Source organism: Hypanus sabinus, chromosome 2 (genome assembly GCF_030144855.1).
Source record: "Hypanus sabinus isolate sHypSab1 chromosome 2, sHypSab1.hap1, whole genome shotgun sequence".
Taxonomy (NCBI): Eukaryota; Metazoa; Chordata; class Chondrichthyes; order Myliobatiformes; family Dasyatidae; genus Hypanus; species Hypanus sabinus.
Window position 1 is genome coordinate 16021780 of NC_082707.1, and position 17111 is coordinate 16038890.

At 42.5% G+C, this 17111-nt stretch overlaps 1 protein-coding gene across 7 annotated transcripts in view; it reads right to left on the reverse strand.

Moving 5' to 3' along the window:
* LOC132406531 (neprilysin-like) overlaps positions 1-17111 on the reverse strand; it is a 304263-nt gene that overhangs the window by 45746 nt on the left and 241406 nt on the right. For all 7 annotated transcript variants that reach the window (XM_059992355.1, XM_059992373.1, XM_059992364.1 and 4 more), the window contains 2 exons: positions 16441-16544; positions 9827-9885 (listed from right to left, as the gene is read on the reverse strand). In XM_059992355.1, coding sequence (XP_059848338.1) covers positions 9827-9885; positions 16441-16544 — 163 coding nt within the window. The remainder of the gene's footprint in view (positions 1-9826; positions 9886-16440; positions 16545-17111) is intronic.

Sequence of the window (17111 nt, forward strand, 5' to 3'; positions counted from 1 at the left end):
AGAATATCATTGGCAGAGTTTCACTTTTTTAATAATATTCCCTCTATTAGCCACTGAAGGTTATCATATTGCTTTTCCTTACCTGAACATTTATTTTTAGTGATTTGTGAACAAGGTCACCCAATTCCTTTTATATACATCTCCTGCTGCCTTGGGAAGGCAGTCAACATTACCAAAGACCTCCTCCCACCCCAGTCATTTTCTTCTTCCCTTCCATTGGGAAGAAGTACAAAAGCTTGAAAATATACAACTCCAGGCTCAAGGATAGCTTCAATTTTGCTCTTAGCAGATTCGTGAATGGACCGTTTGGATGATAAAACTGAGCTCTTGATCTTACAATTAACTCATTGTGGACTTGAGTTATTTTATTTGTCTACCTACACTGCAGTTTCTCTGCAACTGTGCAGCTGTAGGTGGTCTAAGATACTTCCCAGGAGCGCTGTGTGGCAGAGCCCCAAGCATTGTCAATGATTCCTCGCATCTGCACAACAATCTCTTTGACCCCCTATCATCAGGCAGGAGGTACTGTAATATTAGGACAAGAACTTTCAGGGTGGGACACAGTTTCTTCCACAGGCTGTGAGACCACTGAACTCTCTGCAACCACCCAGGTGTCACCACGTATGAAGCACAACCAGCATTATACTAATTGCTTTTGAACTTGTGATATAAATGCAACTCAAAGCCATAGAATCATAGAAAGGTACAGCACAGAAACAGGCTCTTCAGCCTATATAATCCATGCCGAACTATTTAAACAGCTTACTCCCATCAATCTGCCCCAACAGCATAGCCTTCGATTCAAGTACCTATCCAAATATCTCTTAAACATTAAAATTGAGCTTGCATGCACTACTTGCACTGGCAGCTGGTTCAACTCTCTCAGGACCCTCCGAAGCAAGAAGATTGCCCTCATGTTCCTCTCAAATTTTTCACCATTCATCCTTAACCCATGACCTCTAGTTGTATATCCACCCAACCTCAGTGGAAAAAGCCTGCTTGCATTCGCCTTATCTCAACCCCTCATAACTTTGTATACCTCCATTAAATCACCTCTCAATCTTCTACATAATAAAGTATTAACCTATTCAATCTTTCCATAGAACTCAGGGCCTCCAGACTCGGCAATATCCTTGTAAATTTTCTCTGTACTCTTTCAAACTTATTTACATCTTTCCTGTAGGTAGGTGACCAAAACTGCACACAATACTCCAAATCAGGCCTCACCCATGTCTTATAGAACTTCAACATAACATCCCATCTCACATGCTCAATTCTTAATACCTTATTATGTGTTAGATTATTTGTGGTAATATTACTTTATGAGTTGTGTGTGAATTAAATGTACCTTCATCTGGAGGAACATTTCATTTGGTGGTATACATGTGTATGGTTGAAATAGCAATAAACTTGAACTTAATAAACCAATTATACATAGAAACATAGAAAACCTACAGCACAATATAGACCCACAAAGTTGTACTGAACATGTCCCTACCTTAGAAATTACTGGAGTTACCCATAGCACTCTTTTTCTAAGCTCCATGCACCTATCCAAAAGTCAAAAGACCCTATCGTATCCGTCTCCACCACCATTGCCTGCAGCCCATGCCACGCACTCACCACTCTCTGCATAAAAAACTTACCTCTGACATCTCCTCTGTACCTAGTCCCAAGCACCTTAAACCTGTGGCAGCCATTTCAGCCTGGGAAAAAGCCTCCGACTATCTACACGATCAATGCCTCTCATCATCTAGTACACCTCTATCAAATCACCTGTCATCGCCCTTCGCTCCAAGGAGAAAAGGCCGAGTTCACTTAAACTATTCTCATAAGGTATGCTCCCCAATTCAGGCAACGTCCTTGTAAATCTCCTCTGCACCCTTTCTATGGCTTCCACATCCTTCCTGTAGTATGGCGACCAGAACTGAGCACAGTACCCCAAGTAGGGTCTGACCAGGGTCCTATATAGCTGCAACATTACCTCTCCGCTCCTAAATTCAATTCTACGATTGATAAAGGCCAATACACCGTATGCCATCTTAACCACAGAGTCAACCTGCGCAGCTGCTTTGAGCGTTCTATGGACTCGGACCCCAAGATCCCTCTGATCCTCCACACTGCCAAGAGTCTTACCATTAATACTCTATTCTGTCATCATATTTGACCTACCAAAATGAACCACTTCACACTTATCTGGGTTGAACTCCATCTGTTACTTCTCATCCAAGTTTTGTATCCTATCAATGTCCCGCTGTAACCTCAGACAGCCCTCCACACTATCCACAACACCTCCAACCTCTGTGTCATCAGCAAACTTACTAACCCTACAATTAAAATTACAATTAAACAAGCTCATTTCACTATCTAACCACTAATCAGTTAAATATAATATTTTCTGCAGCAAAATGGATAACCGCACGTTTTTCCAAATTATATTCCACCCACAAAATCCTCATCCAATCAATTTTCCTAGCTATATTCCCATGATGTCCTTGTTGATGCTTCTCACTACCCAGACTGAACGTTGTTGTTGTTGTTGTTTCTTCTTCTTCCTCTTCTTCTTCTTCGTCTTCCAGTTTAGACGCATCTAGGCGTATTACTGCCCTCCACAGGATGTATAATTTATCTTATTAGCTAGCAGTGCCGCAAACCGCTTTACTTCCCTAATCTGAATGTCACCTCTGCACTCACTGGCCACTTGATTAGGTACTCCTTTGCACCTGTTCATTAATGCAAATATCTAATCAGGCAACCTTGCACTAGCAACTCAATGCATGAAAATATGCAGACATGGACAAGAGGTTCAGTTGCTGTTCAGACCAAAGATCAAGATAGGGAAAGAAGTGTGATCTAAGTGACTTTGACTATAGAATGACTGATGGTGAATGATGGGGTGGTTCAAGCATCTCAAAATTGGTAGATGTTTCAAGTTTACAGAGAATGGCGTAAAAAAAAAATCAAAAAAAAAAAATCTAGTGAGTGGCACTTCTGTGGATGAAAACACCTTGTTAATGAGAGGTCAGAGGAGAATGGCCAGACTGGTTCAAGCTGACAGGAAGGTGACAGTAACTCAGATAATCACATGTTACAATAGTGGTGTGCAGAAGAGCATCTCTGAATGAACAACATGTCAAACCTTGAAGTGGATGAGCTACAGCTATAGGAGGTACCTAATAATGTGGCCATTGAGTTTATATAACTAGCAGATTTGGGTATTTTTCACCTTCCGCCTAGGGCGTTGATATACATGGTGAATACTATCACAAGCTCGGGTCATGGGTATCTTTATACTCTCTGCATTTTATTAATTATAACATTTTATTGCAGTTCTGATTTTGTATGTGTTATGGTTAAGTCCTACTTTTCATTTAAGTTGCAATTACCCTTGGATACTTCCAATTAACTCCCCTCGAGTCTTTGCAGGTGTCCAAGTAAATATCCTTAGACTTTAGTCTCTTAACAGAATTGTTACTTGTAAGCTTGTGAAGAGTCTGGGGTTTCAATTAGCTCGGCATGGATTTCTTCATGCCCTGAAGCATTTTTAAAGGGGCAGTGGTAACCTCTTGGGGTTTGGTGGTCCTGATCCTTCCCTGGTGTAGTTCTGGCCAAGTTATCTGAGACCTTGAAAGTTCCACTTTTTTGTTTTATCTCTTTTGATAATTAAATTCCTTACTTTGTTTAACCCATCTGAGTCTCTGTGTGATCCAATGCCTGGGTCTGAAGATACAGTGTGACAGATACTAGCTCTGATTCCTAAGGTATGCTAGTTGTCAGAAAGGCAACTGACTTTCTTAATGTTGGTAGTTTGGTGATGTACTACACTTTGGAGTAACTGAGTACTACAGCACAGAAGCAGGCCTTTGTTCTATCTTGTCTGTGCTTTGTTCTATTCACTTACACCTGACATAGCCTTCTATGTAAGTAAGTTGTACAGTGTGTTAAATAGGATTGTGTTTATATTTTTTTGTTTTTGTTCCTTTATTGTTTTCTTTAAGCTTAATAATTTTTTTTATGCTGATTTAGAGTATGGAGTACTGTTCTCCTTTACAATAGTGGAAAAGAAATCAACCGTGATTGACTGATAGAATATGATAGGCTGAATGGCCTAATTCTTCTCCTAAATCTTATTATCTTATGGTCCCATCAAAGTTCTTCTGAAAGTCAAAATGCACCACATTCAGTAGTTTTCCCTCACTTATTCTGGCAGTGACAATTCACAAAACTTAAATAGACTTTCCTTGCTTAAATCCAGGTTGACTTCCAATTTTTAAAAATTTTGATGGACCTTGTTACCATTTCCTTAATAAATTCCAGCATCATTCTTTCTATTGCTGTTAATATAAATTGTCTCGAGCTACCCTTTTTTTTCAGTCTCTTTCTTCTTAAATCTTGGTTTACATTTGGAACCTCCCAACTCTTGGGAGCCTTCATGTCTCAGTAAAATTAAGTCAAGTCAAGCTGCTTTTATTGTCATTTCAACCATAACTGCTGGTACAGTACACAGTAAAAATAAAACAATGTTCCTCCGGGACCCCTGCGGCCATTCCCATTAACAATAAGTATACCGTACTGGATACTGTTGATGGGGATGACCTACCAGGAATGAGTTGTAGTGGTCCTGCCTCTGGCACAGAGGTTGAACCCTCAACTAGAAAGGGGAGGAGGGAAGAGAAGAGAGTGATAGTTTTAAGGGATTCTATAGTTAGGGGGGCAGATAGGAGATTTTGTGGGGCAGATCGGGAGTCTCGGATGGTATGTTGCCTCCCTGGTGCCAGGGTTATCTCAGATATCTCAGATCGGGTGCAGGCTATTCTTGAGAACGAGGGCATGAACCCAGATGTAGTGGTCCATGTAGGGACCAACGATGTAGGTAAGGTGAGTGAGGGGGTCCTGCTTAGAGAGTTCAGGGAGTTAGGAGTGAAGCTGAAAGGCAGGACCTCTAGGGTGACAATCTCGGGATTGTTACCTGTGCCACGTGCGAGTGAGGCGAAGAATAGAATGATTATGCACATTAATACGAGGCTGAGAGCATGGTGCAGGAAGGAAGGGTTCAGTTTTTTGGATAATTGGTCTTTGTTCCAGGGACATTGGGATCTGTTTCGAAGGGACGGTCTACATCTGAACTGGAGGGGTACTAACATTCTTGCAGGAGTGTTTGCCAGTGCTGCTTGGGGGGGTTTAAGCTAGATGTGCAGGGGGCAGGGATCCAGATCCAGAGGGTTGGTCAGAAGGAGCATGGGGTTAAATGTGTAGAAGGTTTGGGTGATCTTGAGAAGGTCATCAAAATTCAGGGAGCAATTAGCCCGATGGAAATTCAAGGAGCTGGGTTAGGTACAGTAGACAGTGTTTTAAGCAAAGAGAGGAGGAATGGGCTAAGAATTCTATACTTGAATGCGCGTAGTGTCAGAAATAAGACAGATGAGCTTGAAGCTCAGATGAAAATGGGGAACTACGATATTGTTGGGATAACGGAGACATGGCTGCAAGGGGATCAGGCCTGGGAATTGAGTGTACCAGGGTATACGTGCTATCGTAGAGACAGAAATATGGGAAGAGGGGGTGGGGTGGCCCTGTTGGTGAGGAATGAGATTCAGTCCTTAGCAAGAGGTGACTTGGGAACAGGGGAAGTAGAGTCTATGTGGATTGAGCTGAGGAACAGTAAGGGTAAAACGACCCTAGTGGGTGTTGTGTACAGGCCCCCAAACAGTAGCGTGGATATTGGGTACAAGTTGATTAGGGAGTTAACATTGGCATGTGCTAAAGGTAATGCAGTCGTTATGGGAGATTTCAACATGCAGGTGAACTGGGAGAATCAGGTAGGTGCTGGACCCCAAGATAGGGAGTTTGTGGAGTGTCTAAGGGATGTATTTTTGGAACAGCTTGTGCTTGAGCCAACCAGGAACGAGGCTATTTTGGACTTGGTGATGTGTAATGAACAGGAATTGATAAGTGATCTTGAAGTAAAGGAGCCATTAGGAAGCAGTGATCATAACATGATAAGTTTTTATCTACAATTTGAGAGGGATAAGGGCAGATCAGAGGTGTCAGTGTTGCAATTAAATAAAGGAGACTACGGAGCCATGAGGGAAGAGCTGGCCAAAGTTAAATGGGCGGATGCCCTGGCAGGAAAGACAGTGGATCAGCAGTGGCAGATATTCTTGGGGATAATACAAAAGATGCAAAAGCAGTTCATTCCAATGAGAAGGAAGGATTCAAAGAGGGGGAAGGGGCCACAGTGGTTGACAAAGGAAGTCAGAGATTGTATAGCATTAAAGAAAAAGAAGTATGACAGGGCTAAGATGAGTGGGAATACAGATGATTGGGAAAGTTTTAAGGAACAGCAGATCTTAACTAAAAAAGCAATATGGAGAGAAAAAATCAGGTATGAGCTCAGTCTAGCCAGGAATATAAAAGGGGATAGCAAAAGCTTTTTTAGCTATGTGAAGAGAAAGAAGATAGTTAAGAACAATGTTGGCCCCAAGAAGAATGAATTGGGAGAAATTGTTATGGGAAACAGGGAAATGGCAACAGAATTTAATGCGTATTTTAGATCTATCTTCACCAGGGAGGACACAAGCAATCTCCCAGATGTATGGATGGGCCAGGGTCATAAGATATCAGAGGAATTGAGACAGATTGACATTAGGAAAGAAACTGTGATGAGTAGACTGGTAGGACAGAAGGCGAATAAATCCCCAGGTCCAGATGGTCTGCATCCGAGGGTTCTAAAAGAGGTGGCTCAGGAAATTGCGGATGCATTGGTAATCATTTTCCAATGTTCCTTAGATTCAGGATCAGTTCCTGAAGATTGGAGAGTGGCTAATGTTATCCCACTTTTCAAGAAGGGAGGGAAGGAGAAAACGGAGAACTATCGCCCTGTTAGCCTAACGTCAGTCGTGGGGAAGATGCTTGAGTCCATTATTAAGGACGAAATAGTGGCACATCTTGATGGCAGAAATAGGATTAGGCCGAGCCAGCATGGATTTCCCAAGGGCAAATCATGCTTGACTAATCTGTTGGAGCTTTTTGAGGGTGTAACAAGGATGTTAGACGAGGGTAAGCCAGTGGATGTTGTGTACCTAGATTTTCAGAAGGCATTCGATAAGGTGCCACATAGGAGATTGGTGAGTAAAATCAGAGCTCATGGCATTGGGGGCAGGGTTTCAACATGGATAGAAAACTGGTTGGCAGATAGAAAGCAAAGGGTAGCAGTGAATGGGTGTTTCTCGGACTGGCTGGAGGTGACTAGTGGGGTACCACAGGGCTCTGTATTGGGACCACAGCTCTTTATGATTTATGTCAATGATTTAGATGAGGGCATTGAAAACTATATCAGCAAGTTTGCTGACAACACTACCTGGGTGGCAGTGTGACATGCGAAGAGGACATTAGGAGAATACAGGGAGACTTGGATAGGCTGGGTGAGTGGGCAGATACTTGGCAGATGTCATTCAATGTGAATAAATGTGAAGGTATCCACTTTGGAAGCAGGAACAAGAGGGCAGAGTATTGTCTGAACGGTGTAGAATTAGGTAAGGGAGAAATGCAAAGAGACCTAGGAGTCCTAGTTCACCAGTCAATGAAGGTGAATGAGCAAGTGCAACAGGCAGTGAAGAGGGCAAATGGAATGTTGGCCTTTGTTACAAGGGGAATTGAGTACAAGAGCAAGGATGTCCTTTTGCATTTGTACAGGGCCCTGGTGAGACCACACCTGGAATATTGTGTACAGTTTTGGTCTCCAGGTTTAAGGAAGGACATTCTGGCAATTGAGGAAGTGCAGCGTAGATTCACTAGGTTGATTCCTGGGATGGCAGGGCTGTTTTACGCAGAGAGATTGGAGAGATTGGGCTTGTACACGCTGGAATTGAGGAGATTGAGAGGGGACCTGATTGAAACGTTTAAGATAATTAAAGGATTTGATAGGATTGAGGCAGGAAATGTGTTCCAGATGTTGGGAGAGTCCAGTACCAGAGGGCATGGATTGAGAATAACAGGTCAGTTATTTAAAACAGAGTTGAGGAAGAGCTTCTTCTCCCAGAGAGTTGTGGAGGTGTGGAATGCACTGCCTCGGAAGACGGTGGAGGCCAATTCTCTGGATGCTTTCAAGAAGGAGCTAGATAGATATCTGATGGATAGGGGAATCAAGGGATATGGGGACAAGGCAGGGACTGGGTATTGATAGTGAATGATCAGCCATGATCTCAGAATAGCAGTGCAGACTCGAGGGGCCGAATGGTCTACTTCTGCACCTATTGTCTATTGTCTATTGTCTATTGTCTATTGACCATTTAATTAGAAACTCAGCAGGCAAGATGTTGGATATGGTCCTAATACAGGCAACTTGGATCACAGTAAATTGTAAAAGGTCTAGATGGGGTAGGACAAAAAGCCAGCTTCCTTACTGTTCAGCTCAATAATTCTATCATAACAATTATGCATTCTAGAGTTGGGTATATCGCAAATATTAATTTCAACAGCAACTATTCTTCAGATTTGATCAGGGATAGCAAATTGAATTTAAAATGCAGCTCAGGACAACAGGCTTCCTGGAGCTGCAGGGTGTGGTCAATCACAAATTTTAAAAGAACACTCCACTAAGACCTCAAATGCTTGCATATGCATGAATGCAACTTAGAGTCAGTGGGGATAACATTCATTTTGGCTGTCTGGTCTGTGAGTATGAAGAATGAGGTGCGTGAAAACTATGTAATTCAAAGGAAGCATTGTGGGTGCATTGTAACTATGGAATTGTCCGGTTGTTACATTACCTTTGATCCACAGCTTACAAAGATGTCTTATAATATTGGGACAGCAGGCCTCTTCTTCCAAGACTGTCTCAATATGGTGCCTGTTGCTTATTTTTGCAAAATAAACACTTCTATATCCACTAGTGTCAGTGTCTCTCCAATAACTTTGTTCACACCACAACAACCCTCCCAGCTTCACCGTCATGGTATTTATAAAAAACCGAGATGCAGGTTATTGCATCCTGGGTGAGCTTTTGGTCCCGTTGGTGCTAATTTTCTTCAGCCCTTGGCCAGATCTGTTGTTCTCCATTATTTCCAGGAGACTTCTTGTGTCTTTTTCAAAGTATTTGTTTAATTTCTGTCATTTTCTTCTTCCCCAGTAAGTGACCCCATCCATTTCCTTTCTGAACATTGACAGAGGCTTTGCTGAATTCTGAAATTTTTACCAACTCTTGGGTCTCACTGTTTTCTTTAAATTATCTTGTTATCATTATCTGGACTTTGCCAGTTGTTTCTTTTGTTCCACATAGAATGGATATATAATTATTGGAAGCTACATATCAACGGGGCCTACCACCTCCATCTGGTGCCTCTTCTCCTTCCCCTTCTTCCATGGTCCACTCTGCTCTCCCATCAGATTCCCACTTTATTTGATCTTATTTAGAGATACAGTGCAGACTGTGCTCCTTCCAGCCCTTTGAGGTGAACCGCCAGCAACATCTGATTTGACCTGGACTCAGATGACAATTCAAAATGACCAATTAACGACTATCTGGTATCTCTTTGGAAACCAGAGCGTCTAGCAGAAGCCCATGTATTCCACAGAAACTTCTTACAGACAGCACTGGAATTAAACCCCCAACTCTGCTGTTCACCTTTTCCATCTATTCCCTTGTAGTATAAACCTCAACACCTCAGACAGAAGTGTTGGGCCATATCCCAAAACGTAGAACAGCATCCACATCTGCCAAGTCATTGGGCAGTTTGTGGATTACTTGGGAACATGAATGGAGTCCATGGCCCATAAAGAATATAAAATTAAACTGAAAGCAGGAACGTTTAATAAAATGTTTTACCAATCTGATTTTTGCTTGGAGAGTAAAATGCATTTACCACAGCAGCTCCTGAAATCCACCTGCAAAGCAAAGAAAGATAAAAATTAATGACTTCCCCCCACTTCATTTGACCCTTCAAGTCAAATTTATTGACAATTAACTATATACGTGTATCCCATCAAACGAGACAATGTTTCTCCAGATTAAATTTAAATTACAGTGGTTCAACAATAGTGTGGACTATTATCTAAATGAGGGGAAGTTCAAATATCAGAGATGCAGGGGGACTTAGGAGACCTCGTTCAAGACTCCCAGAAGGTTAGTTTACAGATTGCATCTGTGGCAACGAAGGCAAATGCAATGTTGGCATTTATTTCAAGGGGAATCGAATATAAAAGCAAGAGAATAATGCTGAATCTTTTTAAGACACCAGTTGGGCTGCACTTGGAGTATAGCCAACAGTTTTGGGCCCCCATTTCTCAGAAAGGGTGGGTTGTCATTGGATAGAGGCCAGCAGAAGTTCATGAGGATGGTTCCAGGAAGGAAGGGGTTAATATATGAAGGGGTTAATATATTTGGCGGCTTTGGGCCTGTACTCACTGGAATTTAGTCGAATATGGGGGAGAATCTCATCAAAACTTACTGAATGTTGGAAGGATTAGATAGGAAACATCCTCTCCACATCCACCCTATGGTGGAAGTATCCAGAACTCGAGGGGCGACCTTTTAGAACAGAGGTAAGGAGGAGGTACATTTAGCCAGAGAGTAGTAAATTTGTGGAATGCCCTGCACAGACTGTGGTGGAAGCCAAGTCCGCCCATATATTTAAGTCAGAAGTTGATCGTTTCCTGATTGGTCAGGGCACCAATGGATATGGTGAGAAGGCAGCTGCATGGGGTTGAGTGGGATCTGGGTTTAGCCATGATGCAATGGCAGAGCAGACTCTATGAGTTCAGTGGCCTAACTCTGCTCCTATGTCTTCTGGTCTTATAACACAATAACTTATGGAAGTAAAAATAAATAGATAAAGTAAGATGCAAAAATTAAATATTGTATGGTACAGAAGAAATTAACCAACACATACTAAATGCTGGAGGAACTCAGCAGGCTAGGCAGCATCTATGGAAAAGAGTACAGTTGACGTTTTGGGTCAAGATCTTTCATCAGGGCTGGCAGCGAAGATAAGTTCCTGGGAAGGATATGGGGCTGTGGTAGCAGGTCTGGGTGAGCACATATCAAAGAGTCAGAGGGCAGCAGAAATCACAGAGGGGGATCAGTGACAGAGGTTTCCACTGAATTCCCGTTGAAGGGAAGATTTAAACTTCTTCGGGGTAGGCATCCCTGCAAGAGACTTCACAGTGTAGTAATCCAATCACAAACAAGAGAAAATTTGCTGATGCTGGAAATTCAAGCAACACACACAAATTACTGCCTGGCCTGCTGAGTTCCTCCAGCATTTTAGACATGTGTTCTTGGATTCCAGCAACTGCACATTTTCTCTTGTTTGTGATTAGAACAAACTAACCACTGACACTTCGAATACGATGCTGCAGGGAGTTCAGAAGCGTGATGGCCTGAGGGAAGAAGCTGTTCCCCATCTTGACTGTTCTTGAGTTGTACATCGCAGTCAAAGAGAATGTTGGATGGATGGGTGGGATCTATAACAATACTAAGGGCCCTGCTTCTGCCAAATATCCTGACGGATGCTCGGGAGACCCCTCTGATCCACTCAGCTGTTCTCACATTCCTTTGCCAGGACTTTCAACCCAGTGTTTGGCTGCTCTCATACCAGATGGAGATGCAGCTTGCCAGGACACTCTCAATGGCGATCCTGTAAAATTCAGGTAAGGTGGGTGGGCGGTGGAGCCTCACTTGCCTCAATCTCCTTAGAAAGTTGAAGTGCTGCAGTGCCTTCTTATTCAGGGAGGTGACATTGAGGTCATCCATGGTGTGAACTCCCAGAAACTAAGTGCACTTAATGCTCTCTGTGGCGGTGCCATGAATGCACGGGGGGGGGGGGGGGGGTAGTTCATCTGCACCTTCCTGAAGTCCACAATCATTTTCTTGTCATCTTCCCCACCCACCCCCTAATGCCTCTGCATCTAGAAAATGGGCCTAGTGTTTTATGGGCCTCCCGATTTCAGTGCCCCTCCCTGCTACCAAACATTGCAAAATCTTTCCATAAGCTGAAAGACAGAGGAATTAGATGTGAAAAATTTAAAACATTGCAATCAAATGATCCATGGCAAGTGAGTTTATTTCTGACATTGAAGGCTGACTTTCCAGCTCTTGGGCCCCATGGCAACATATCCTGATGAAGACTTATGGCCCGAACTTCAGCTGGACATTTCACTCCATGAATGTTGCCTGTCCTGCTGAGTTCTCCAGCATTTTGTGTGTGTTGCTCAAGATTTCCAGCATCTGCAGAAACTCTTGTGTTTGTGGTAAGACTCTGTTTAATTAGTGGCACTTAATGAAAAAATTTAAAGAGTGAGGGAAGACAATTCCAATCTCAGAAGTCCATCAGGAATCCTGGTGGGATCAAGTCTGTGTGGAATGAGCTTTCAGTGGAAGTGGTAGAGGCAGGTTTGATATTGTCATTTAAAGTAAAATTGGATAGGTATATGGACAGGAAAGGAATGGAGGGTTATGGGCTGAGTGCGGGTCAGTGGCACGGACTAGGAGGGCCGAGATGGCTTGTTTCCATGCTGTAATTGTTATATAGTTATAAGTCCTCGCACGAGTGCATAAATTGGAAAAATATTCTTCAGCCCATCATATCAGTGCCAAATGTTGAGCACCCACTTACACTAAACCTATTTTATTCTCCTCACACCTATTAGTTCCCACCCCACCCCCAGATTCTTCCACTCATCTACACGCTCAGGGTGACCTACCGAGGTGATTAACCTACAAGCCCACACCATTAGAACATAAGACATAGGAGCAGATAGCTAACCCGAGTTACCAGTATTCCACAATATTTCAAACATAGGTGCAGAGTTAGGCCATTCAACTCATTGAGTCTGCTTCACCATTCCATCACAGATGATTTTTTTTTTATCCCTCTGATCTCTATTCTCCCCATAACTTTTAATGCCCTTACTAATCAAGAAACTATCAACTTCTGCTTTAAATATAACTAAGGACTCAACCTCTGCAGCCATGTTTGCCAATGAATTCCACAGATCCACCGGCCTCTGGCTAAAGAAATTCCTCTTCACATCTTTGGGATGTGAGGGGAAACTGGTATAGACAAAACATGCAGTTATAGGGAGAGCATGCAAACTCCGCAAAGACAGAACTCAAGGTTATGATTGTTTGGGAGGAGGCTGGATCTGTGAAGGAATTTCCATCCCTATAAATGTCGAGAGCATCAGAAAAGCTGTGGTGCAGGAAGCTTGCCTTCTCTGCAAATGTTTGGCATGCTGGACAGAATACCAACAAAATTCCCATGGTGTGGTTTTGTCATGTTTTGAAAACAAGAGACTTTCTTTCAGTATTTTCTGGATCAGCGGATTTGCAGATTACACCAACGTTTGTGGGGAGGTGTGGATAGTGGAAAGCGATGAAAGCTTGGGGATGGATCTGGACCAGCTGAAAACGTGAGCTGAAAAATGGCAGACAGAAGTTAATTCAGGCAAGTGTGACGTGTGGCACATTGGGAGGGCAAAGCAGGGTAGGACTTGCACAGTGAATGGTAGGGTTCTGATGTGTGTGGTAGAACAAAGGTACCTGGAGATACAGATCTATAAGTCCTTAAAAGTAGTGTATCAGTAGATTGCATCATTAAGAGTACTTTTGGCACATTGCCCTTTATAAATTGAAAGACGGAGTACAGGAGTTGGAATGATATGTTGAAGTAGTATAAGATATCGACGTGGCCAAGTTTGGAGTACTGAGTGTAGTTTTGTTCATCTACTTAGTCAATAAGTTTGAAAGAGTATAGGGACTATTTGCAAGGATGTTGCCAGAACTTGAGGAAATTACTTATAGAGAAAATTTGAATGGGTTAGGAATTTGTTCCTTAGAGTGCAGGAAAAAGAGGGGACACTTCATAGGAGTATAAATTATGATATTGGATATAGATAAGATGAATGCAAGCAACCTTTTTTCACTGAAGTTGGGTGAGACGGGAACTAAAGGTTATAGGTTAACGGTGAAAGGGAAAATATTTAAGGAGAACCTGAGGGGGAGCTTCACACAGAGGGTGCTGCAAGTGTGAAATGAGTTGCCAGCAGAAGTTACAGTTGTGGGTTCAATTGTAACACTTAAGAAAAGTTTTAACAAATACAAGGATGGAAGAGATTTGCCACCCTCTGGCTTTAGTCCAGGAGGAAGTAGATAGGAGCAGGCAGAAGATCAGGCTGGCATGGATTAGACGGGCTGAAGGCCTGTTTCTATACTAAATATTCTCAATAGATTCAATTTAATGTCAGAGTAATGTATACAATATACATTCTGAAATTCTATGACCATACTGACTAACAAGACTTTGTTTCGGTTTTTAAGTCATAAACAATAAATCCAAATTTCAGACATTCAGCAGAACTGGCAACAGATACTACCTGAGTTGAAATGCCCTTGCGACTAGATTGTAACCTCAATTTTATACAATTTGACAATACTATGAGATAATTTGTTAAATCTGAACTATTATATCTTCATTCTCTTTGTATCATCATACATTTTTCAACGTTGATTCACTGGTCACCATCAGGAAGGGCTGATACAATGTAGTAATAGCCCCTTCCTGCCCAATGTATCAATGCTGCCCACATGAAAAATGAACCTATTAATCCATAAGACCATTATTTATAGGAGCAAAATTAAGCTACTTGACCCATCAAGTCTGCTCCACTACCTCATGACTGATCCATTTTCCTCCCAGCACCAATTTCTCCCCATATCCCTTCAATCTCTGACTAGTCAAGAATCCATCAACCTCTGCCTTAAATATTCATAAAGACTTGTCCTCCACAGCAGCCTGTGGAAATGAATTCCACAGATTCACCACACTCTGGCTAAAGAAGTTCCTCTTCATCTCCGTTCTAAAAGGATGCCCCTCTATTTTGAGCTTGTATCATGTGCTCCTAGAGTCTCTTCCACCATGGGAAACATGCTCTGCACATCCACTCAGACTACACTTCTTCCTCATTCTGAAGTTTGGTCTAAACAACAACTGATCCTCTTCATCATGTCACTATGCTTTTACACATTGAGTTGCTGCTAGATGATTGGCTGATTAGATATTTGCATTAACAAGTAGGTGTACAGATGTACTTAATGGAGTGGCCACTGAGTGTAGACTTAAATTATCCAGAAAATGTCTTCCTGTGTCAGCTTATTACACTGTTAGGACGATTAAATTTCATAAGGGGGAAATGAGACCTTTGTAGAGCAAAGAGAATGGATCAATCTTGTGCAAAAGCTCTATCAAGCAGTTACTTTGGGGAATATGATATTCAGTGCCATCCAATTGTAAAGTGATCATCACCTTTCGTAAACACGAGGAAATTTGCAGATGCTGGAAATTCAAGCAACACACACAAAATGCTGGTGGAACACAGCAGGCCAGGCAGCATCGATAGGAAGAAGCACTGTCGACGTTTCGGGCCGAGACCCTTCGTCAGGACGTCGACAGTGCTCCTTCCTATAGATGCTGCCTGGCCTGCTGCGTTCCACCAGCATTTTTTGTACTCTGACCATTGTAGTGCATTGGTTAGCCTGTTGCTGGTGCAGTGCCTGTGACTTGGGTTCAATTCCAGGGCTGTCCTTAAGGATATTCTCCCTGTATTTATGTTGGTTTCTTTCAGGTGCTCTGCTTTCCTCCCACATTCCGAAGACTTACAGGTTGTTAGTTGGAGAGCTCTGGGCCTTGAATCACTAGAATTCAAAAGAATGACGGGGTGGGTGACCTAATTGATAAAACTGTTGACAATACTCCAAGTGCAGACTGATTAGTGCCTCATAAAGCCCCAGCATTACCTCTTTGTTTTTATATTTTATTCCCCTTGAAATAAATACGAACATTTCATTTGTCTTCTTTACCACAGACTCAAACTGTAAATTAACCTTCTTGAAGCCTTGAACGAGAACTCCTAAGTCCCTTTACACTTCTGATATTTGAACCTTCTCCCCATTTAGATAATAGTCTACACTATTGCTCTTTTTACCAAAAATATTATCATACATTTTCCAGCACTGTATCCATCTGCCAGTTTTTTGCCCATTCTTCCTATTTGTCCAAGTCCTGCTGCAATCGCATTGCTTCCTCAGCACTAACTACACCTCCAGCTATCCTCGTATCATCCACAAACTTTACCACAAAGCCATCAATTCCATTATCCAAATCATTGACAAACAATGTGAAAAGCAGCAGTCCTAATACTGACCCTGGGTGTACAGAAGAGCAACTCTGAATGTACAACCCATCAAACATTGCAGTGGATGGGCTACAGCAGCAGAAGACATGAACATTCAGTGACTACTTTATTGGGTGGAAATGAATAATCAATACTCATTGCAACCTACTGGACCAGTGCATGCAGAAAATTGTCATCTGTTTATTGTCTGCATTTTAGCATTACAAGTTAACTGCCGGTGATGAGAGAATTAAATAAAGGAAAACGTACGCCTCTTTATCAACTCTATTTCTGAGCCGTTGCAGCTTACGTTTCTGGGACCTCCCTAGAATTTGAAGTTTGTTGCTGAAATATTCATCAGAGGAAACTAGCAACTGAAGAAGAAAGAAAACACAATTAGTATCATACATGCTACTTATATTCAAGTTCACTGGAACTGTTTAGTTCAAATTTAATTGTTATTCAATCATACGCATGTAAACAGCTAAATGAAACATCTTTCCTCTGGGCAAAGGTGCAAAATAGTCACACACAGCACACATCATAATGATAGCCCGTACGCTAACAAATAATATCAGCACAACTCACTGAGTGTTATGGTCTGAAGACCTATGTTGTCGTCAATCTATGTTTCTCCAAGAAAAAGTACACAGCAGTTCCTCATCTCACGCTGGGTCAGCCACAGACACAAGCATTCTAGCTTGTTTTCCAGCACTGGAGAGCAGCACTGATGGGAGAGGAGACCTGCAGGGGCCAGTCCCCAACCCAGCACAGATTCCAGCATGACCTCTGGGCCAAAGTGCTCTCCCATGCCTTCTCTGGCACATCCTCTCCTGGGTGGCTGCAGCAGGCAATGGCACAGCAGGTGGGTCTGGCCCTTTCAACACCCCGAGGGAAGACAGCTCCTCTGCCATCGGCCTCACCAATGAACTAAAGAACCA